We start from the raw sequence: 18,344 nt of genomic DNA, 5'->3' as shown, positions 1-18,344 counted from the left end.
ACAATTCAACATACCATCCACTTAAGACAAATCTACATATTTGAGAGCACAGTGGGTAAAGAATCTACCTTCCACCCTCAAATACATTATCTTGAATGATAACTTTGCGGAAGGAAAACTGATTTTTCCTTATGTGACAAAATAAAGAGGCCATTCCTTAACACATTAACTTTCAACTTTCCGTAACTGATGGCCCCGGTAAACAAATTTCAAACAAAATAAAGGAGGTGTCAAGTATACAATACTCTCCCAATAGAGACAAAATGATTCCTACTACCACTATAAAATAATAATCACATCTCCTAAACTAATGAAAAACTAAACAGTATTTATAAAAATGAGGAAGCTTTAAAATGTTTAAGTGCTTTGATACTAAAAAGAAGTAACAATATTATCAATAGGAATAAATCCTACAAACATTAATACTAATTGCACCACACAATTCTATTGCTTAGTAGTTAAATTTCATCCACTCCCAGGTCACACAAAACTCCCTCTGCTCTCAGAGCACGAAATTAGTTATTAACGACCAGTGCTACCACCTCCAATATGTCTAACTAATCTCTTACCAATCTGACATCTCAATTATCAAAAGATTTAAACCAGACACAGATTACTTTAATTATAATGCACTTCATGTAACATCACTGCATTACATAGAGAAGATTGACATAATTCAATTCCTTTCTAATTCTTACTAGTATATTGCATGCTTTGTTCTTTGTAAAGTCATTTAGTCACTTTCAATTAATTAATTTAGTTATTGCATCATTCTAATTTTTATTCCAAGTTAAAGAACACTGACCTTTAATAATCTCTTAAGTCAATCATCCTGTGTGATAAAGTGAAATCCTTTAACCCAACAGAGAATGTATGTGTGTGTGTGTGTGTGTGTGTGTGCGCGCGCGCGTGTAGTTTATATACTGTTCTCGCAGGAATTCAGAAAGCTTTACAAAAATATTATTCAGGGCAGTGGATTCAATTCAGGAATAGGAAGCTTAAAGAAAAGCCCACAGGTTTTGCTTTAAGATACATTTCAGTAAATAGAATATATAAAAATTATCTTCTTAAAATCAGTAGTTAAGAGATTTGGAAAAAAAAAATCTCAGTACCTGGTAATAATATCGAAGAACCCAACATAGCCCTTCAACATAAGACTGCACAACTTTACGACGGAATTTCTCATCAGCCGCATCAACATCAAATTTGTTCTTATAATACCGTTGCTTCCAACCAGATTCCCATAACCTAAAACCCAAGCAGTTAATTTATGCTCAATTATGATGCTAATTATGAAAACTGTCTAAATATCCTAAAACAAAGAAATTTAACATAAGAGTAGATACACTTAGTATATAAGCTGCAATGCCAAAATAGATAACTGCATATTTCTTTAAAAATCCCAATTGTCCACAGTATTTGACCATCCTACAAGTGACTACAAAAATAATAATGCAACCTTTTATTTCATTCAAACCATTATAATACTGGTTTTAAGACCCATAAAAAGCACCGTGTAAGCCAAGTTCCTTGGCTTTTTAATCAAAATTTGCTTTTGGCATAAAAAACTAGTACACAAAGCTCAATCTGTTACAAAAGAATGCCAAGACAATCTTGATTAATAATATAGTAGACTGGAAAAAGGAACAGATAACCCAACATAATTAATCATATGAAAATAATTTATGATTGGTTTTGGAATATACTAAAAAGTAAATTCACTCTATCATAGGCCCCACCCCAATACCAGCTGAGTGCTATTGTAGGTATGAAAAGGAGGATGAGGAGGCCTCAGGTTATTGCAGTTAATTCCTCAAAGCTGATAATGCACTGAAGTACAATCGACAATTCATTGTATACTTATTTAAATCACTGCACCAAATCAGGAAGCCAGTGTGTCTTCCAAGGTACCCATAGGGCTAATTCTTGAGGTATTTTTCTTAACTCAATTTTCCTAATCAATTTTGGAAATTAATATAAAAATTAGATTCTCATAAATACCACTTTTATCTTACACTTAGAAAGTGTACCCTCCCCCCCCCAAAAATCCAACTATTACAAAAATCAACAACTTGCATGTTGTTCTAATATCTACATTTAAAAATATTTGTGTGAATGTGTACTAACTACACATTTTTACATATTTAAGGACAAATGGCCAATATTTATCTTCTCTGAGTGAAAACAGACTATCAACGTTACCACTGCTGCTAAGGATCAAAAAAAAAAATCTTAAAACACTGGCAGAAATTTAGGAATATTTTCTACCCAGTACTAAAAATAATCTTAATTTTAAAGCTAAAAACATATAATAAGCTATTATTGATGCTTACTGGTTGACCTGCTATAAATGAGAGAATCCGTAAGAAACTGCTATACTTATGAAGAGAAGTGGTAACATCCTGATACGTCAGGTAGGGTGATAAACAAATGCTCAATGATGGTTCTAATTATAGAATACTGAGTCTGCTACTATCAAATGACAGAATTTTCAAACAAGTTTCTAATCACCAAAAAACTCAACTTTCATGGTTGATTAAAAACCAAAGGCAATCTGTTGGACTTTACTCTTTGTTAGGTTTTACATATTTTCTTTCTGAAAAATATAAATTTTTAGCCTTTTATCTTTGAATTTTCAAAGTTTTGTTTTATTTTTGAAAGCAATGCTGACTATCAAAACCTCAAATTCAAGACACTGTTGATCAAAATACACTCTTAAAAATTAAGTACATACCAAGGAAATAACTTCACATTAAAGCAAAGTTCATGCTTATAAATCAATTTATGAATTAAAATTCAAAAGTTATTTTAATTTATGCAATTGTACACTTCTGAGTATTCATGATTTTGTACCTTTTTTGAAAGGAGTTATTCTACTGAGATAATCAAAATCAGCTATATTATGTATCTAAGGATAACTGAACTTTATGGGTTAAACAGCTTAAAAAATTCAATCTCAAAACAGTGACATTCAGATCACATAATCAAATCTAAACACTGAACGTCTAGCCAATCTAGTGCCTGGTCTCAAAGGGAGAAGTGGCTTGGAGGACGAAAACCTGCACGCATACTAATCTAGATACTTAGGTTTAACAGCTATAGCTTACACATCTCACTGGAATTTACGGAATATTCTAACCCTCCACATTAATTACTGGTGGATAAAAAGATCACAGAAAAGCATCGGAAGGCACTGCTGCTCTAAGCTAAATGGCATTAATTAGACTGCATCTATTTCAGCAATTTGCTAACAAAGTGCTACAAAAAAAATGGCTTCACCTGACGTTATCCTCTGGCTCAGGTTCACTGTCACTATCTTCTGCTTTTCGCTTAATTCCTCCTCCTGGAGATGGGGAGCCATCAGAAGTGAAACTAGTATTGGGAGATGTTAAAGGACTCTGGGGACAAAAGTTATTATAGTACAAATAAAAGGTTTGAATACTCACTTTAAATACAAGCCTTACAAACATGCAGGGTATTGCTACTTTTATTATATAATTAACTTCATAAAAGTCTTCTAAACACCTAGTAGACAGTTTGGGCCAATAAAGTAGAGGATACAACATCCCATCTCACACACAAAAAATCCAAAGTTGCAATTATAACAGTCCCTAAATTCATTATTATTTAAAGTATCCCAAATTGAGGTCAATCAGGACAAAAACACAATTGAGAAGGAAACAAGTCTTGGAATATTACTTTCCTTTAACACAAAGCTAACTAAACGAAAAATACCTTGACGTAATTGCAAGAATTTGAGTAAGAGGATATAGATTACAAAAAAGAAAATTTTAAATTTATTTCTCCACAGAAAAAACCAATTAAGAACAGAATTCAATAAAACTCAATCTTTGAAAGAAGAAAATAATAGCAATGCACTACAATAAAATCAGAGTACAAACATAATACAAGGGGTAAAAATTTCAATTTCATGAAAATATTAGTTATAACTAACACAATTTACATGTTAATAATTTTTAATCCAAAATGTCCTAGGTACTTAGAATATACACTGGGCATTTGTGTACCTTTGTTAAATAAAAATTTCCAAAGTACAAAATACAGGAAGAAAATAACAAATACAAGTATCAACATTTTTCTTGTTTCATATTTTATAATACCCAGAAAATTTTAGGGCTACAAAGAACTTTTGAAATCTAATCCAAACCTCTCCTTCTACAAAGTAGTCCCACAGAGGCGAAGTGATTTGCTTAATATCACAAAGGTAATAAGTAGCAGAGGGACAATCTGAACCCAGGGGCTCTGATTCCAATTTAGTGTGCTTTCTGTTATGACACTGCTGCCTCTAGGTTATTTGATATGATCTAATTTATTGAAAATATTCTTAGTACCTATCCAGTCACTTAATAAATTGCATTCAAGATCCTAGCCTTAAGATCCCCCCCTAAGGAACATGGTTTCATTAAGCAAATAATTCTATTAAACAAGACCAAGGGTGGGGGAGTGGCTCGCCTTTCCAGATTTATTGCTGTTACTTTGTTTAAGTTCCAACTAAACTGCTCTACAAGTCATTACCAGAATTCAGCAGTACATCTCTTTGTGTGAGATTGCCTCTTATTCCTGCAACGTATTCCCTTATAATCTCTAGTTCTCTTCAAGACTCAAATTGGGTGGTAGTCACCTTCTATATAAAAGCTTTGCTGATCCACCTCAAGTTATTAGTGCTTTCTCCCTCTTTAAATGACCTTCCATTTATTTGTGTGTCAAAGACCCAGGAAAAGCATGGAAACATCCCTTCTCTGATGCTGCTTTACTAGCAGTTGTCTTTCTCATCCTCATTTTTTTTCAATCTTTTTGAGCAAGGGTTGGCAGAATGGCAAACTATGGGCAGAGGGCCAAATTTGTTTTTGTTTTATACAGTCCATGAGCTAACAATGATTTTTACTTTTTCAGAAAAAAATGTGAAATTTACATTTTTCAATAAAAAAAAAAATTAGGAATCCTATTTTAAAGGAAAGAATGCTCTGTCTGAATCACCTCCAGATGTCTCAAAGTAGTATTTTTTTTTAACCTCTCTGTTACACTCTTCACAAGAATCAAAAGTTTATTCAAAGATTAAGTTCTAAAGCTCTAGAGGATAAGCCAGAAGAAGCAGATACAATACCAGAACAACAACTATAGGTACCTCAAGATAACACTATTCTGAATTTCATTTAACACAGATTGAATAATATCCCTTTATATCAAAAGTTCTCCATACTGGAGCTAGCCTTTGAAGAAATATTACAAGTACTAGTGAATAAACAACTAGAACAAGAAAGCTTGATATGCTAGGTTTTATTTTTTTAAAGCATTTGCCTTAAACATAATATGGCAAGCGTTAAGGAACTAGGCTCAAACCTTACATAACAAAAACTGGAAGTGTGGGAGAACCACTGTTCAAACATGTCTCCTCCTCATTCCCTTATCCAAGCAGTATTCTTGGATCTAGATCACAAATCACTAACTTACTGAAAGCTAATACAAAAAATGTTTGGTTTTTTTCACATTATGATATACCTTTTCCTAACTCTCACCCCCCTCACCACATTAATAAACTTTTTCCCAAAGAATACTTAAGAATTTTTCCCCACAAAAGTAAACTTTCAGAGGAAATTATTTCAAGTTATCCTATTATGTCTGTAGTGATGAATTTTTAAGAGACTTCTAGAAATAAGAAAAGACCCAGGAAAAGCATGGAAACCTCCCTTCTCTGATACTGTTGGAAGCTGACAACCTTACTTACTCCACTTCCCACATTCTTTTAAGAGGTGACAACCAGTAGCATACACTCCATTGTGGCTTGCTCAAATTCATTAGTACCACTTTGTAATATTTTTTGTAATACTCTTTAAAATGTGGGTATCTGAATCAGGATAGAATGAGACCAGACCTACAAATTCATCTTTATAGGGTGCTGGCTAAGAACTTCCTCTACACATCAGCAACTGTTCTGCAACTTAGAGCTTTAGAGAGTGGCCTAACACAAAGGTCAAATGATTTTCCCAGGCCCTAAACAGTCAGTGCATACAAGAGGTAGAACTTGAACTTCCTAACCTGAAGCGCTGACTCTTTATTCACTCTGTCCCACTACCTCTCACATATATAAGGTTAATACGAACGAAATATATATTAAAACTGGACAATTAACAGGAAAAAACTTGATTTTAAGTGGGAAAATTAAGAAAAATTTCTCCAATAATTAATAAGATCTGTATTATACCAACAATTTCAAGCAATTACTACTACATAGATTGATTATTTACTACACGCCTATGGGGCAAAGGAAGAATAGTTACTTACAGAGTTATTGTGCATTCTCATTTCATAGGCTGCTTGTCTTGGATTACTGGCTACTTGAGATCCGTGTGAATTTCTTGCACCCAAGGCTTGAGGGGTTAAAATTCCACTAGGAACAAAAGCTAGCTGATCCCTCTATCAAGAATAGAAATACACATATATGTTAAAATAAAAATCAAGATCAGTAAACTCATAGTAGAGGGAAACCGCACTCTAAGGCAAGGTATTAGCTTGCTTTAAAATATTTTGGTATCTAAATTTTAATATATTTGGCTTGTTTTGTAATCCTTTGTTTTAAAAACATTTTGCAGAGTCCATGTTTCAATAGATTGCCAAAGGACGTATAGCATAAAAATGGGTAATATCTCCGGCCTTCGAATTTGTTCTATGGCACTGATCTCTCTTGGTTTCTTCCTGGTTTTTTTGTTAGGGTACCTTTCAAATCTTACTCTCTAGATAAGAGTGTCCCACAAGGCTCTATCCTGAGCCCTCTTCTCTTCTTTTTCTATGGGACTCTTGGTGGTTTCCTTGGAACTGAGTAAGTTCAATTTTCCTTTCTATGCATATGAATCTAACATTACATATGTAGCTTTCATTTCTCCCCTAAACTTCAATACTGTAGAAGTTACAAACTGCTGTCTCCATGTGGATGTTGTATAAAGGTCTTAAATTCAGTGGTCTCAAAATGGTATTCTTTATATGTTTTGCTATAAAATAGCCCATTCTCCAAGTTTCCTTATTTTTATTCTGAGTTTCTTCATCTGTAAAATGAAATAATACCAGCAATACAACTCACAAGGCTCTTGTGATACTGAAATGAAATAATATACATAAAGAGCTTTGTAAACCTTGAAGATCTCTATGGTAGCACTACCATTATCGACACATCATAGCTATCTCTGAAGTCTTTCTATTTCCTCACATAAAACTTATCAGCAGCAAGTCTCATCTAATCTGCTTCTCTTAACTCCACTTTATTAGACCACACTACTTATTCAAGTCCTCATCACCTCTCAATTGGGCACAATCTATCTGTTCAGTCCTAACTTCTCTCCTGACCTTTGGTCTCCTATCTCCAACTGCCTATTGGATATATTGAATTGAAATTGCTGTAGACATCTTAAACTCATTAAGTTCAAAACTGAACCCCATCGTCCCCAAATCCTCCCCTTTTACTTCCCTATTACTTTCAAGGGTACCACCATCCATCCAAATACCTAGGATTGCAATATAAGTGTCATCCTTGACTCTTTACACTGTCATCCCCCCACATCCATCAAGTGGCCAAGTTCTGTCATTTCCACATTTGTAAAAATCTCTTATACCAGCTATTCTCTCCTCTGACAACGCAACCATCCTGCTGCAGTTCCTCATCCCTTCATACCTGGACTACTGCAATACTGTGCTGGTTAGCCTCCCTCCCTCAAGTCTCTCTCCCACTCCAATCCACCCTCTGCTCAATTTATCTGACCATGATACTCTCTCATTCAATAATTCCAATGGTTCCCTGTCACCTAGAAGATCAATAATAAAATCCTCCATTTGGCTTTTAAAGGCCTCCTTAAGTTGGCCTCTTCCTATTTTTCCAGATTTCTTATACCTTACTCATATATGCCTCCTGGATTCCTTCAAGTCTCAACTTAAATTCCACCTTCCTTAAGAAGCCTTTCTAGTCTTCCTTAATCTTTGTGCCTTATCTCTGGGATTATCTCCAGTTTATTCTGTATAGATCTCATTTGTATATAGCAGTTTACATATAATCTCCTTCATTCAACTATAATATTCTTGAGGTCAGGGACTATTTTTTGTCTTTCTTCATATCCCCAGCACTTAGTACATAGCAAGCAATTAATAATGCTTGTATATTATGACTGTTATAATGGTCTCTCAGATGCCTTTTTTTGGTATTCCTGAGATTTGAGATGTTTTCCATTCCTTTGTTATCTTCCTCTCCTTTATAGTGTTTTGCATATAGAAGGAGCTTAATAAACCAATGCCTCACAATCATGTTGCCTCAAGCATACATCTTCTATTGGTTCATACATTGGTTCAATTTGGCTGTTTTCCATTCTTTACTCTCTTTAATACTATTTCTACCTCCCTTATAAAACTGTGACGTTATAGTCCAAGTGCAGTAGGTATCTCCACTGTGCTTGATGGTAAAGAGTTCATTATAAAATCTCTGCAGATATTTCCTATTTTTCTTGAGCTTATGGTTCTCCTTCCATTTTCATACTTAAATGTTCTTGGGATAAATTTTTTTCATCAGTGTAGGGAATTTCCTCTATTAATGCAGAGTACAACTGCTCTACAACTTACAATCTTGCTCCAGGGCCTTGAAAGGTTAAAAGAGTTGTCCATGGTCATATAGATAACATGTGTCAAACACAAGACATGAACCTAGGTCTTTCTGATTCCAAGACTTGACCTCTATCCACTATATTATGGTGCCTCTCAAGACATCCATACATGGAAAACAGGTACCATATTTCCCCATTTATAAGACGCACCCTTTCTGGAAAAATTTGGGGTCTAAAAACTGGGTGCGTCTTATACAGTTGTTGTAGATTTTTTTACTTGCCTTTCCCACTTTTTCCCGCTTGTTTTTACGCTCATTGTTGTAGATTTTTTTACTTGCATTTCCCGATTTTTCGCTCTTGTTGTCTTTGCGCTCATTGTTTCACATTTGTTACCGGTATATTAGGTTATGTTTTGCCACGTTCTGCCCAGAAATGGCTCAGAAAAGATTTTCATGCAGTGCTGAATTCAAGCTAAAAGTGATCCAGTTCACAAAAGTAAATGGAAATCGTGCTGCTGAATGTAAGTTTGATCCTCCTCTAACTGAGATAACAAACCAAGACTGACTACGGGAAGAAGAAACCCTACTGAAAACGCCATGACAGAAGAAGGCCATGAGAGGCAAGTCAGCAAAATGGCCTGATTTAGAGAGGGAATTGAAGATATGGATTGAAGAGCAAAGGGCAATCGAAATTCCTGTGTCCACAAAGATGGTTCAGCATGAGGCAAGAAGAATTGCTGAAGAAAAATAAGTTACTGATTGGTGCTTCAGGTTCATGAAATGGAATGGACTAAGCATGCATCACGCACCAGACTTGCCCAAAAGATGCCTGAAAGCTATGAGCAAATGAATAAAACTTGAGTTCAATAACTTTATGTAATACATTTTTTTTCAAATTTCGGGCCCCAAATTTAAGGTGCATCTTATACATGGGGAAATAAGGTAATAACGCAAGGAGTGTATAATTAAGATATAAAATGAGCTATTCAGACAACAATACAGTGTTCACCAGAAAAGTATAAGATCAATAAACACAGGAATAGTCTAAGTCACAGGGGCGGGGAACCCCCAGCCTCAAAATTGCAGGTTCCCCCCACCACTGAAAAAGAGAAGAGAGATAAGGATCTTGAAGGTCAAGTAGGATTTAGATAGAAGAGAAGGACATTCCAATAATGAACAGGATCCATTTAATAGTCAGGAAAGAGTCTTGACTAAAAATAAAGGATTCATGTTGGGGAATAGGAGAAAATGAGGGTAGATAAGTAAAGTGGGGAAATATCATAGAGGTTCTGAACAGTCAGAGATTAGACTTTACTCTGCACCCAAGGAGGCCCAATGGAGATTTTTAAGCAGAGAATTAATAGAGGATAAAGAGACATGGATGATATGAAGACCAGTAGGGTGTAAGCAATCTGCAAAAGAATAAAAGGCAACTCAGCTTATCACTATTTATTTCTTTAAGGGGGACCTGGTGTAGGCACACTCTTGGCCAAACACTGCTGCTGAGGCCTAGTGGAAAAAATACGAAAGTGATTCTAATTTTCTGCCAATACTATGCTTAAGGAATATTATAAGACTTACCTTCATTCTTTTTCTTTTTTCTTTTTGCCTTCTTTTAAAACTTTCCTAAAACAAAGCATAACATTTAAATTATTCTATTATTACCTAGTATAATTTAGGAATTTTAGAGAGAAATCTTAAATATTGAGACCTTGATAATGCCACCTAGCTATCACTGCTCTGGATGGTTTCTATAATTCTAAATTTAAGCTCAGGCATAACTTTTGTCCTACACCAACCTGAAGCAGATACAGAAAAATATGGCATAAATGATTATGAAGTTTATGGCTTCTGAGACAAGACATAAATCTTAAAAACTAAGATGATTATATGATTGTACATGTATAGCCTATATCAGATTGCATGCTGTCTTGGGAAGCAGGAAAGGAGGGAATTTAGAACTCAAAATCTTATAAAAGTGAATGTTGAAAATTAAAAACAAATAATAACTTTCGGAAAAATAAAAAATGTAAGATGATTAGCAACAGAAAATTAAAAAGGCATTTAGGACTTTCCTAATATTTCACAATACATCTGAGATAGCAGGCAATGAAAAGTAGGGAAATAAATGAAGCATTCATGACCAAATATTTTCCCTTCTATACCAAAAATGTAGTAGAACTAAAAGGAAAAAGAGAGGATCTCGCTACCCTGATCTGCCTAACCAATTTTACAAATCATGACTATAGCTCTTCTTTGTTTTATTGAAATATATATAACTCTAAAAAGTAAGATGTTAAGCTCTTTGTTAAGTTCAAAATATAACTAGTGCCCAATGCCACTTTGCCCCTCAAAGTGAAAATGCTCAAATACCTCAAATATTTAACGTTACTGATGCAATTAGCTACATTACATACAATATAAATAGGAGTATTTAAAAAGCTTATACATGTTAATTACTCTCATTTTACATGCATTGCAATGTACATAATGCTATTAAACACAATATTTGGTTAGGCACACATAGCAGCACCAAAAGGCAGACTAGCGGTTAACAATTTATAACAGTGTACATTTTTAAAATGATTGTTCCATAAGACATACAGTCCCCAGATGATGTTTGTCCTCTCATTTAATTTTTAAACATGAAAAATATTTCTTGATAGTACTAAAACTTATCTTCTGGCTATTTGGAAAGGAGATATTATAATGCAACCCTTCACTACCCTCCCCAGTTAGTTGCCAAACAGTAAATCTTAGAAAATGGAAAGGCAGTCTGTTATGAGTAACAAAGCAGTAGTTTGTGTTGTTATCAGGGCACCACTTTTTCTGTCCAAATTCAACCCAATCTAGAGGCAGCTGAGTGACGTGGCAAAGGCACATTCAACCTGGAGACAGGAAGACCTGAGTTCAAATTCAGTCTCAGAAACTTACTAGCTGTGTGACCTTTGGCAAGTCACTTAACCTGTATGCTTCAATTTCCTTTTAATAATCATTTGCCTTTTGGAGAAACCAGGTATTTTAAATTATCTTAAAAAAACTTTCTTTTTAAACAACACATCATCTACACAAACTGAAATCAAGTCTAACAAATTAGAGATGTGTTTAAACCAGGTTATCTAGGTCCTATTAGTGCTGCCATCTTTTATAGGTACTCTGTTCTTTCCCAATCGTTTTAAAGTAAGCTGCTACTTTAACACTTTAAGGACCATGAAGGATATCCTTTGTAAATACAGATGATACAGGTAACTCTCTATCCCCAAATCTCTTGCTAGGTGATTCTGCTTTGACTCTACTACACCATCATCACTGTAATGATAACTAGCATTTATGTATCACTTTAGAGTTTGCAAAGCACTTCACAAATATCATCTCATTTGATTCTTATAACAGCTCCAAGATCTAGGTGCTCTTATAAACATCTCCATTTTACAGATGAGGAAAGTGAAGCAGAGAGAGGTTATGTTTGAGATTTCAACTCAGGTTTTCCTGCCTCCAGGTTCAATAAAGGACATTCTCTATTCTCTACATCTAGGTGCTAGAACAATTCTCCACATAGCTCTGGTCTTGAATGCTGATTCTGCATACTATATTCATGTAATTATACAACTTTCCTTTATGAGGAAAAGTAACGAGAAAAAAAGAAAACCAAAAATAAGGGCGAGCTTCTGAAGCAGTCATGTGTCATGAATGTTAAGATAAACTCCATCACAACATCACATTCTAAAAATTTAGTCACTAATAATTTTTGATCCAATGTTACAGTACAGAAATGGATTCCAAAGTGTTATTATCATGACAAAATATATTCTATTGAGGACATAAGGCAATTTAGCTACTGCAAAAAACTATTTTACCTCATCATCCTTTCTCTTTTTAAAAATGCTATCTTCAACTTCACCAACAGCTAACATGATCATTTGTACTCTCTGTAGATTGACATAACCACTCTCTGTAAGGTACCCCTGAAAGTGACCAAAAAAAAAATGTAAAATTATCTACTTCAAAGAACAAATATGTATTTTTAGAAATTTTTCAATCTGGAACTTACCCCTGTTTTATGTACCACATTTTTGTATATATTAACTAAACGGTCAATTGCTCCTTCCCTATAATCAAGAAACATGCATTAAGACTATTTTACTCAATACATACAGAAAAATGTAAAATGTCATTCATGCAATGCCACTGAAATTTACATACCTAATCTCCAAAGATGGCAAATGTGGAAGGAAGTCATTTCCCACAAAGAAACACATGAAAACCCAGTCATCAATGCTCCTCTCAATATCAAAAGTAAATGGCAGGCTGGCCATAGTTAATTCTCTTTCTAAATACTACACGAAAAACACAACAGAAGGATAACAATTAAAGATAGTAAAAAACAAATCATTCAAATTACAATTCCAATGATTATTTCTGTATACCTCACGAAGAACATTTAGCCGGATGTAGATAAACTCTCCTTCTGAAGCAGGAAGACTTTCTTCAAACTGATCATGCTGTAAGAAATGAGTTGTTATTAATTCCAAACGTTTGCTTTTTTAGCAAACAGTACTTTATTTTTTGCATTTACATGTAAAGATAATTTTCAACATTCATTTTTTATAAAATTTCGAGTTCCAAATTTTTCTCCCTCCCTCCCCAACATGACAAGCAATCTGATACAGGTTATACATGTGCAATTCCAAACATGTTTACTTTAAACCTTGGCCATTGCCAAAAGAATATATTCTCAAAGTATATTCTCTAAAAATGATATTTTCTAAGTTAAAAGCTTTAAGTGAAAGAAAGTACTGATGTTTTAAAAACTTGTTCTTCTTTACAGCTGGTATTTTCCTAATTATGGCAGAATTCCCTTTCAATGAGTTTGGGCATCAAAACTCATTTTAGTTCAATAAACTAAAACTATTGTTTAGTGGTTCACTGTAGTTCGTTTAAAGCAGGATTCCTAAGCTTACTTAGCAAGACCTACATAGTTAACACATTCTTCTTTCCATATTTAGCTAGCATCCCTATCATAGGAATATTGCAGTCAGGCGAATCCTGCCAAAGCTCAGGGACTTGACTGTCAGCACAAATACCCCTGCCCCACAATTTCAAACCTTTAGTAAAAATAAAAGCCCTAAAAGCAGTTCCTTCAAACAGTCATTTTTAATTTGGGGATGGGGAGGGAGGAGAGAAGAAATATCAAGTAACTGCTATAGGACCATTTAGTAAAGTATTAGTAATCCTCATGTTTGTGCTCTTATATTTTACACCTTAGCCTCACCAGAATTGTAAAGTTATTAAGATACTAACACAGAAGTTTATCATTCAAAGACACTTCAGTAAGTGATCACAGAAAAAGTGCTCAAACAACTGTTTTCTAATTCAAAAAGAAAGAATTCTGAAGCCCTTACCTCTCCCTGTTTTTCCCTTGGCAAACCCTGGCAGTCTTTGACCTCATGCCCGAGCTGATTACAAAGACCACATGGTTTTGGCTTGTTGGGTTTGAATTCTTCCCTAATAATTGTAAAGTTTGGCTCATGTGTGGCAAGTCCAAGCATAATGAGATCAGCTATCAAATAAAAACACACAAAAAAACCAACAAAAATTAGAAACGATTAGGACTTTTGCATTATTTACAAATGACAATAAATCCCTGTCCCCCTAAGATAACAAGAAAATTAGGTTTTCAACAATAATTAACATTATTACACAATTTTACAGTAAGAAATGACATCAATAGTCACCTAGCCTAATCCATACCCAAAGTAATCACTACAAAAACTTAACCAATAAGTGGTCTTCTAGCCTCTGCTTGAAGAACTCCAATGAGGGGAAATTCACTGTCTCCTATGGTAGGTCATTCTACTTTGGACAGTACTAATTGTTAGGAAGTTTTTTTCCTGATACAAACTTAGATTTGCCATTCTTCAACTTCTATCCATTTTCAGTTCTGCCCTCTGGGTCAAACAGGACAAATCAAATCCTTCTTCCACATGAGAGTCCTACTAATATTAAAACTTAAGACCATCAAGACCTTCTTTAATCTCCTTTTACTTAGGTTCCACATCCCCAGTACCTTCAGCCAAGTTTGATACAACACTCAAAGCCCTTCACCATCTAGTTAACCTCCTGTGGATGGTCTAAAGTTTACCAATACCCCATTCTAAACTGTGAACAGAATGGAACAAAATCCCCCATTCTGGCCTGAACTCAGCAGCTTACAAGGAAAGATCACTTCCTTATCATGTAAGTCACACTTCTCTTATTGTAACTCAAGATCACATTAGGTCTTTTGGCTTCTACTCTACACTGCTGGCTAATATTGGCATTCCACTAACCACCCCCCCCCAAGCTTTTTCAGACAAACTTCTGTCTAACCATGCTTTCCCCAACTTGTCCTAAGCTTGCACTTTTCTACACTTCACAAAACATTCTGACAGTCTAAAGAAAGATGAATGTATTAACTACTAAGTACATCTTTCAAAAATACAACTGTAGTAGGCTTGAAAAATAAATTGTTACTTAGGATTACTTTAAAGTAAAGTTTCCTAAAAGGAAAAAAGAAAGATTGTAAAAATTAAAGTGTTTTGACAAGACATGTGAAGCCTACAAGTGTCACATGCATCAAGTTCACTTCCTGCCTTTAAAAAAAAAAAAAAGACTATCAGCTTTCAAAGATTCAATCAGGAAAAATCATGCAACAAGGAACTTACCATCTGCTCCACATAAGCAATGATGAGTATTTGGGTCATGGTTAGGTTGAGCTAGGCAAAAGCAAAAAATTTTTACATATTTATCCAAGTTCGTCTCAGTCAACATTTCAATAAAATAACTTTATAAAACATTTACAATTGTGTTTTACCTCTTTGTCTTCTAATATAATCCATGATTTTATGTTCCCCTTCACCAGGAGCACTAGCATCAGATAAAATAACCTGTAAAATAAAATGTACTTAAAACTTATACAATTAATCCATTCTCTTCTTTCCTTTGAAAAGAGAATAAATCTAAACTTATATTTTAGTCTGAATTGATCACTTCTAAGATAATTATAATCATTTAAGACCCTGTTACTAAAGGATGACCCTGAACTTTTCAGAATTGATGCCATTTTATTTCTTAAAAGACAAAACCTACCACATTTGACCTAAATAGACATCAATCAGTAAACAGTCTGACTCAGAATTAATTTATCAATTTGTTCTGTAGTCAAATTATTTTATATAAGGGGGCTTAATGACATTTCAAGTTACTCAAAGTATCTCCTCTCTCAACTTCACTCATGATTTTTTGGTTTCATGGCACCCCTTCACCAACCACCTTCTCACCCTGAAGTGCCTCCACCCCTGAATCCTTTCTGATTGGGGAGTTCCTCTCTAGAATCGTTATTTCATGATGGGCTCAGGCCATCCATGCTCAACTCTCTTTTGGCACTACTCTTGACTCTCTAGACTTTTCCACCTTCCCTCAAGTGGACATCCTACCTCCTTTTTAGCTCTCTTTATGTGTTGTCTTCTCCCATTAAGAAGTTAGGCACAATATTTTCTTTATTTTATTTGTATTTCCAGTACTTAGCACAGTACCTGGAATACAGTAAGCACTTAAGAGATGTTCTATACAGCTAGCTATCTGCCTTTCAAATAATGGTACTCACTTAAAAAAATGACCAGCTCGCAAAAATTCCCAGTCTATTTTTAACAATTCTAATGAGGAAGAAAAGTGGATTTGTCTGATAAGACTGATGTTGATACACGAACTCACTAACCAAGTAGGATTTTGAAAAGAAATGTACAATGTTCATACTGTAACATAAGATGAATACAAAAATTCAACATGCACCTGTAAAAGTATAAGGAATGCTGACATTCAGGATAAATTGAGGCTGGAAAAGAAAGCCAAGAAAAACAGAGAGGGATTTTAAAAGGTGTACTGGGAGAAAAACAAAATCAAAGGAGGAACATTTTGAGGTAGATGGGTCTCTAACAACTCACAAAGGTGAGGAGACAAAGTTGTTCAATTCTAATTTTGTTTCTGTTTGCTCTGCAAAAGAGAAATACTTTTACGCTGGGAACAAAAGAACAAAAATTGGTACCCGATATAAGAGGAGAGCATCCCTTAATATTCAAATCACCTGGCCCAGATGAACTATATCCTTGGATCCTGAAAGAACTGGATGCTATTGCTCAGTCAATGATATTTGAAAGAACATGGAAACAGGATCAGAGAAAGGCAACTGTCTCAATTTTCAAAAATGAGGGGGAGAAAAAAGAGGTTAGTGATTTTGACTTTGACTCCTAAAAAAACCTCTAGAATTGGTAATTAAGAAATGACTGCAGAAAAAGAGGTTATAAAGAGGCAGCATATCTTCAAGAACTTCCAGGGCTTGCTAGTCTGATTTTAGATTCTTCTTTGACAGGATTACTAAACTAGCAGATGAGGGAAATGCTATAGTTTACCTAGAGTTTAGCGAAGCTTTTGACAACATGTTTCATACTACCTCATGAAGAAAATGGAGAGATATGGATTAGATAATGATCCAATTAGATGGATATGGACCTGAATGGATGGCTAGACCACAAGAGTAATTGTTACTGGCTCAATGTCAAGCTGGTGGTTCTCCCTCCCACCCTAGTGGAGTGCCTCAAGGATCTGTGCTTGGCTCTTTGATGTTAACAGGTTTATCAATGACTTGGATAAAGACACATTCATTAAATTTAAACATGACACACATTTGGGAGGGACAGCTAGCATAGTGGGTAACAGTCATAAAACAAAGGACTTTGTATTGAGCTGAATTTATCAAGATGAAATTCAACAGGGACAAATGTGAAGTCTTATATTTGAGTACATAAATCAGCTTCACAAGTTTGGAATAGAGGAGGCATGATTAGATGCAATTAGATGGGCTGAAAATGTTGTAGGGGTTTTAGTGGACTATAAGCTCATTATCAATCAGGAGTATATTATGAGAACCAAAAATGTCAATATGGTCTTAGGCTGCATTATAGGGAGCAGCTCTTCCAAGAATAGGGAGATAATAATCTCACTGTACTCAGCTGTTGTCAGACCTCAGTTGGAGTCTTGTATTCATTTCTGGGTATCATAGTTAGAAAACAACCAGGATGGTGAAGGCCTTTCAGTCCATGTCAAAAGAGAATCAGTTGAAAGAATTAGGAATGTTCAGCCTAGAAATGAGAAGACGCTGGGGTATGAGGGGCAGAGAGAAAGTTGATATACCTCTCAAGCATCTGAAATGCTATCATGTGGAACACTTACATTTTTCTGCTTGGCCCCAAAGGACAGAACCATAAGTAACGGGTAGAAATTACAAAAAGGAAAATTTATGCTTGATTTGAGGAAAAATCGTCCTAACAATTAGAGCTATAGAGAAGTGGAATGGCTTGGCTTCAGAGTTTGCTCTCCTCAAAGGTCTTTATGGAGAGACTGCAAAACTACTTGCCAATGTTACAGTGAAGATTCCTTCTGTGTATAGCTAGGGCAAGGTGACTCCTAATGTCCGCTTCTACTTTCAAATTCTGTGATTCTGTATTATCAGAAGATAGGACATTTACTATACATTTCCTGCATTCATTTAAGTAAAGGATATGTACCTAAGTGCCAACTTTGTTAAGTTCTGGCAAGGAAAATCTCAGACTTCAAACCAAGAAATGACTGTAACATACTACAGCAACTCATTAAAACTATCTATTAAGCAAAGGAAGGGCTATAATTTGCAATAGTGCACAGGAAAGGT

The 18,344-nt window shown here is 34.8% G+C and overlaps 1 protein-coding gene across 1 annotated transcript in view; it reads right to left on the bottom strand.

The window, feature by feature from the left end:
* The window catches only part of XRN2 (5'-3' exoribonuclease 2), a 103,307-nt gene that overhangs the window by 42,984 nt on the left and 41,979 nt on the right, over positions 1-18,344 (bottom strand). The window contains exons 7-17 of the mRNA XM_036750531.1: positions 15,453-15,525; positions 15,304-15,354; positions 14,002-14,159; positions 13,027-13,101; positions 12,803-12,936; positions 12,651-12,708; positions 12,457-12,564; positions 10,181-10,225; positions 6,304-6,435; positions 3,280-3,398; positions 1,113-1,248 (exon numbers count right to left, since the gene is read on the bottom strand). Coding sequence (XP_036606426.1) covers positions 1,113-1,248; positions 3,280-3,398; positions 6,304-6,435; positions 10,181-10,225; positions 12,457-12,564; positions 12,651-12,708; positions 12,803-12,936; positions 13,027-13,101; positions 14,002-14,159; positions 15,304-15,354; positions 15,453-15,525 — 1,089 coding nt within the window. The remainder of the gene's footprint in view (positions 1-1,112; positions 1,249-3,279; positions 3,399-6,303; positions 6,436-10,180; positions 10,226-12,456; positions 12,565-12,650; positions 12,709-12,802; positions 12,937-13,026; positions 13,102-14,001; positions 14,160-15,303; positions 15,355-15,452; positions 15,526-18,344) is intronic.

Source organism: Trichosurus vulpecula, chromosome 3, assembly GCF_011100635.1.
Source record: "Trichosurus vulpecula isolate mTriVul1 chromosome 3, mTriVul1.pri, whole genome shotgun sequence".
NCBI classification, from domain to species: Eukaryota; Metazoa; Chordata; class Mammalia; order Diprotodontia; family Phalangeridae; genus Trichosurus; species Trichosurus vulpecula.
This window is presented reverse-complemented; position numbering and strand designations above follow the sequence as displayed.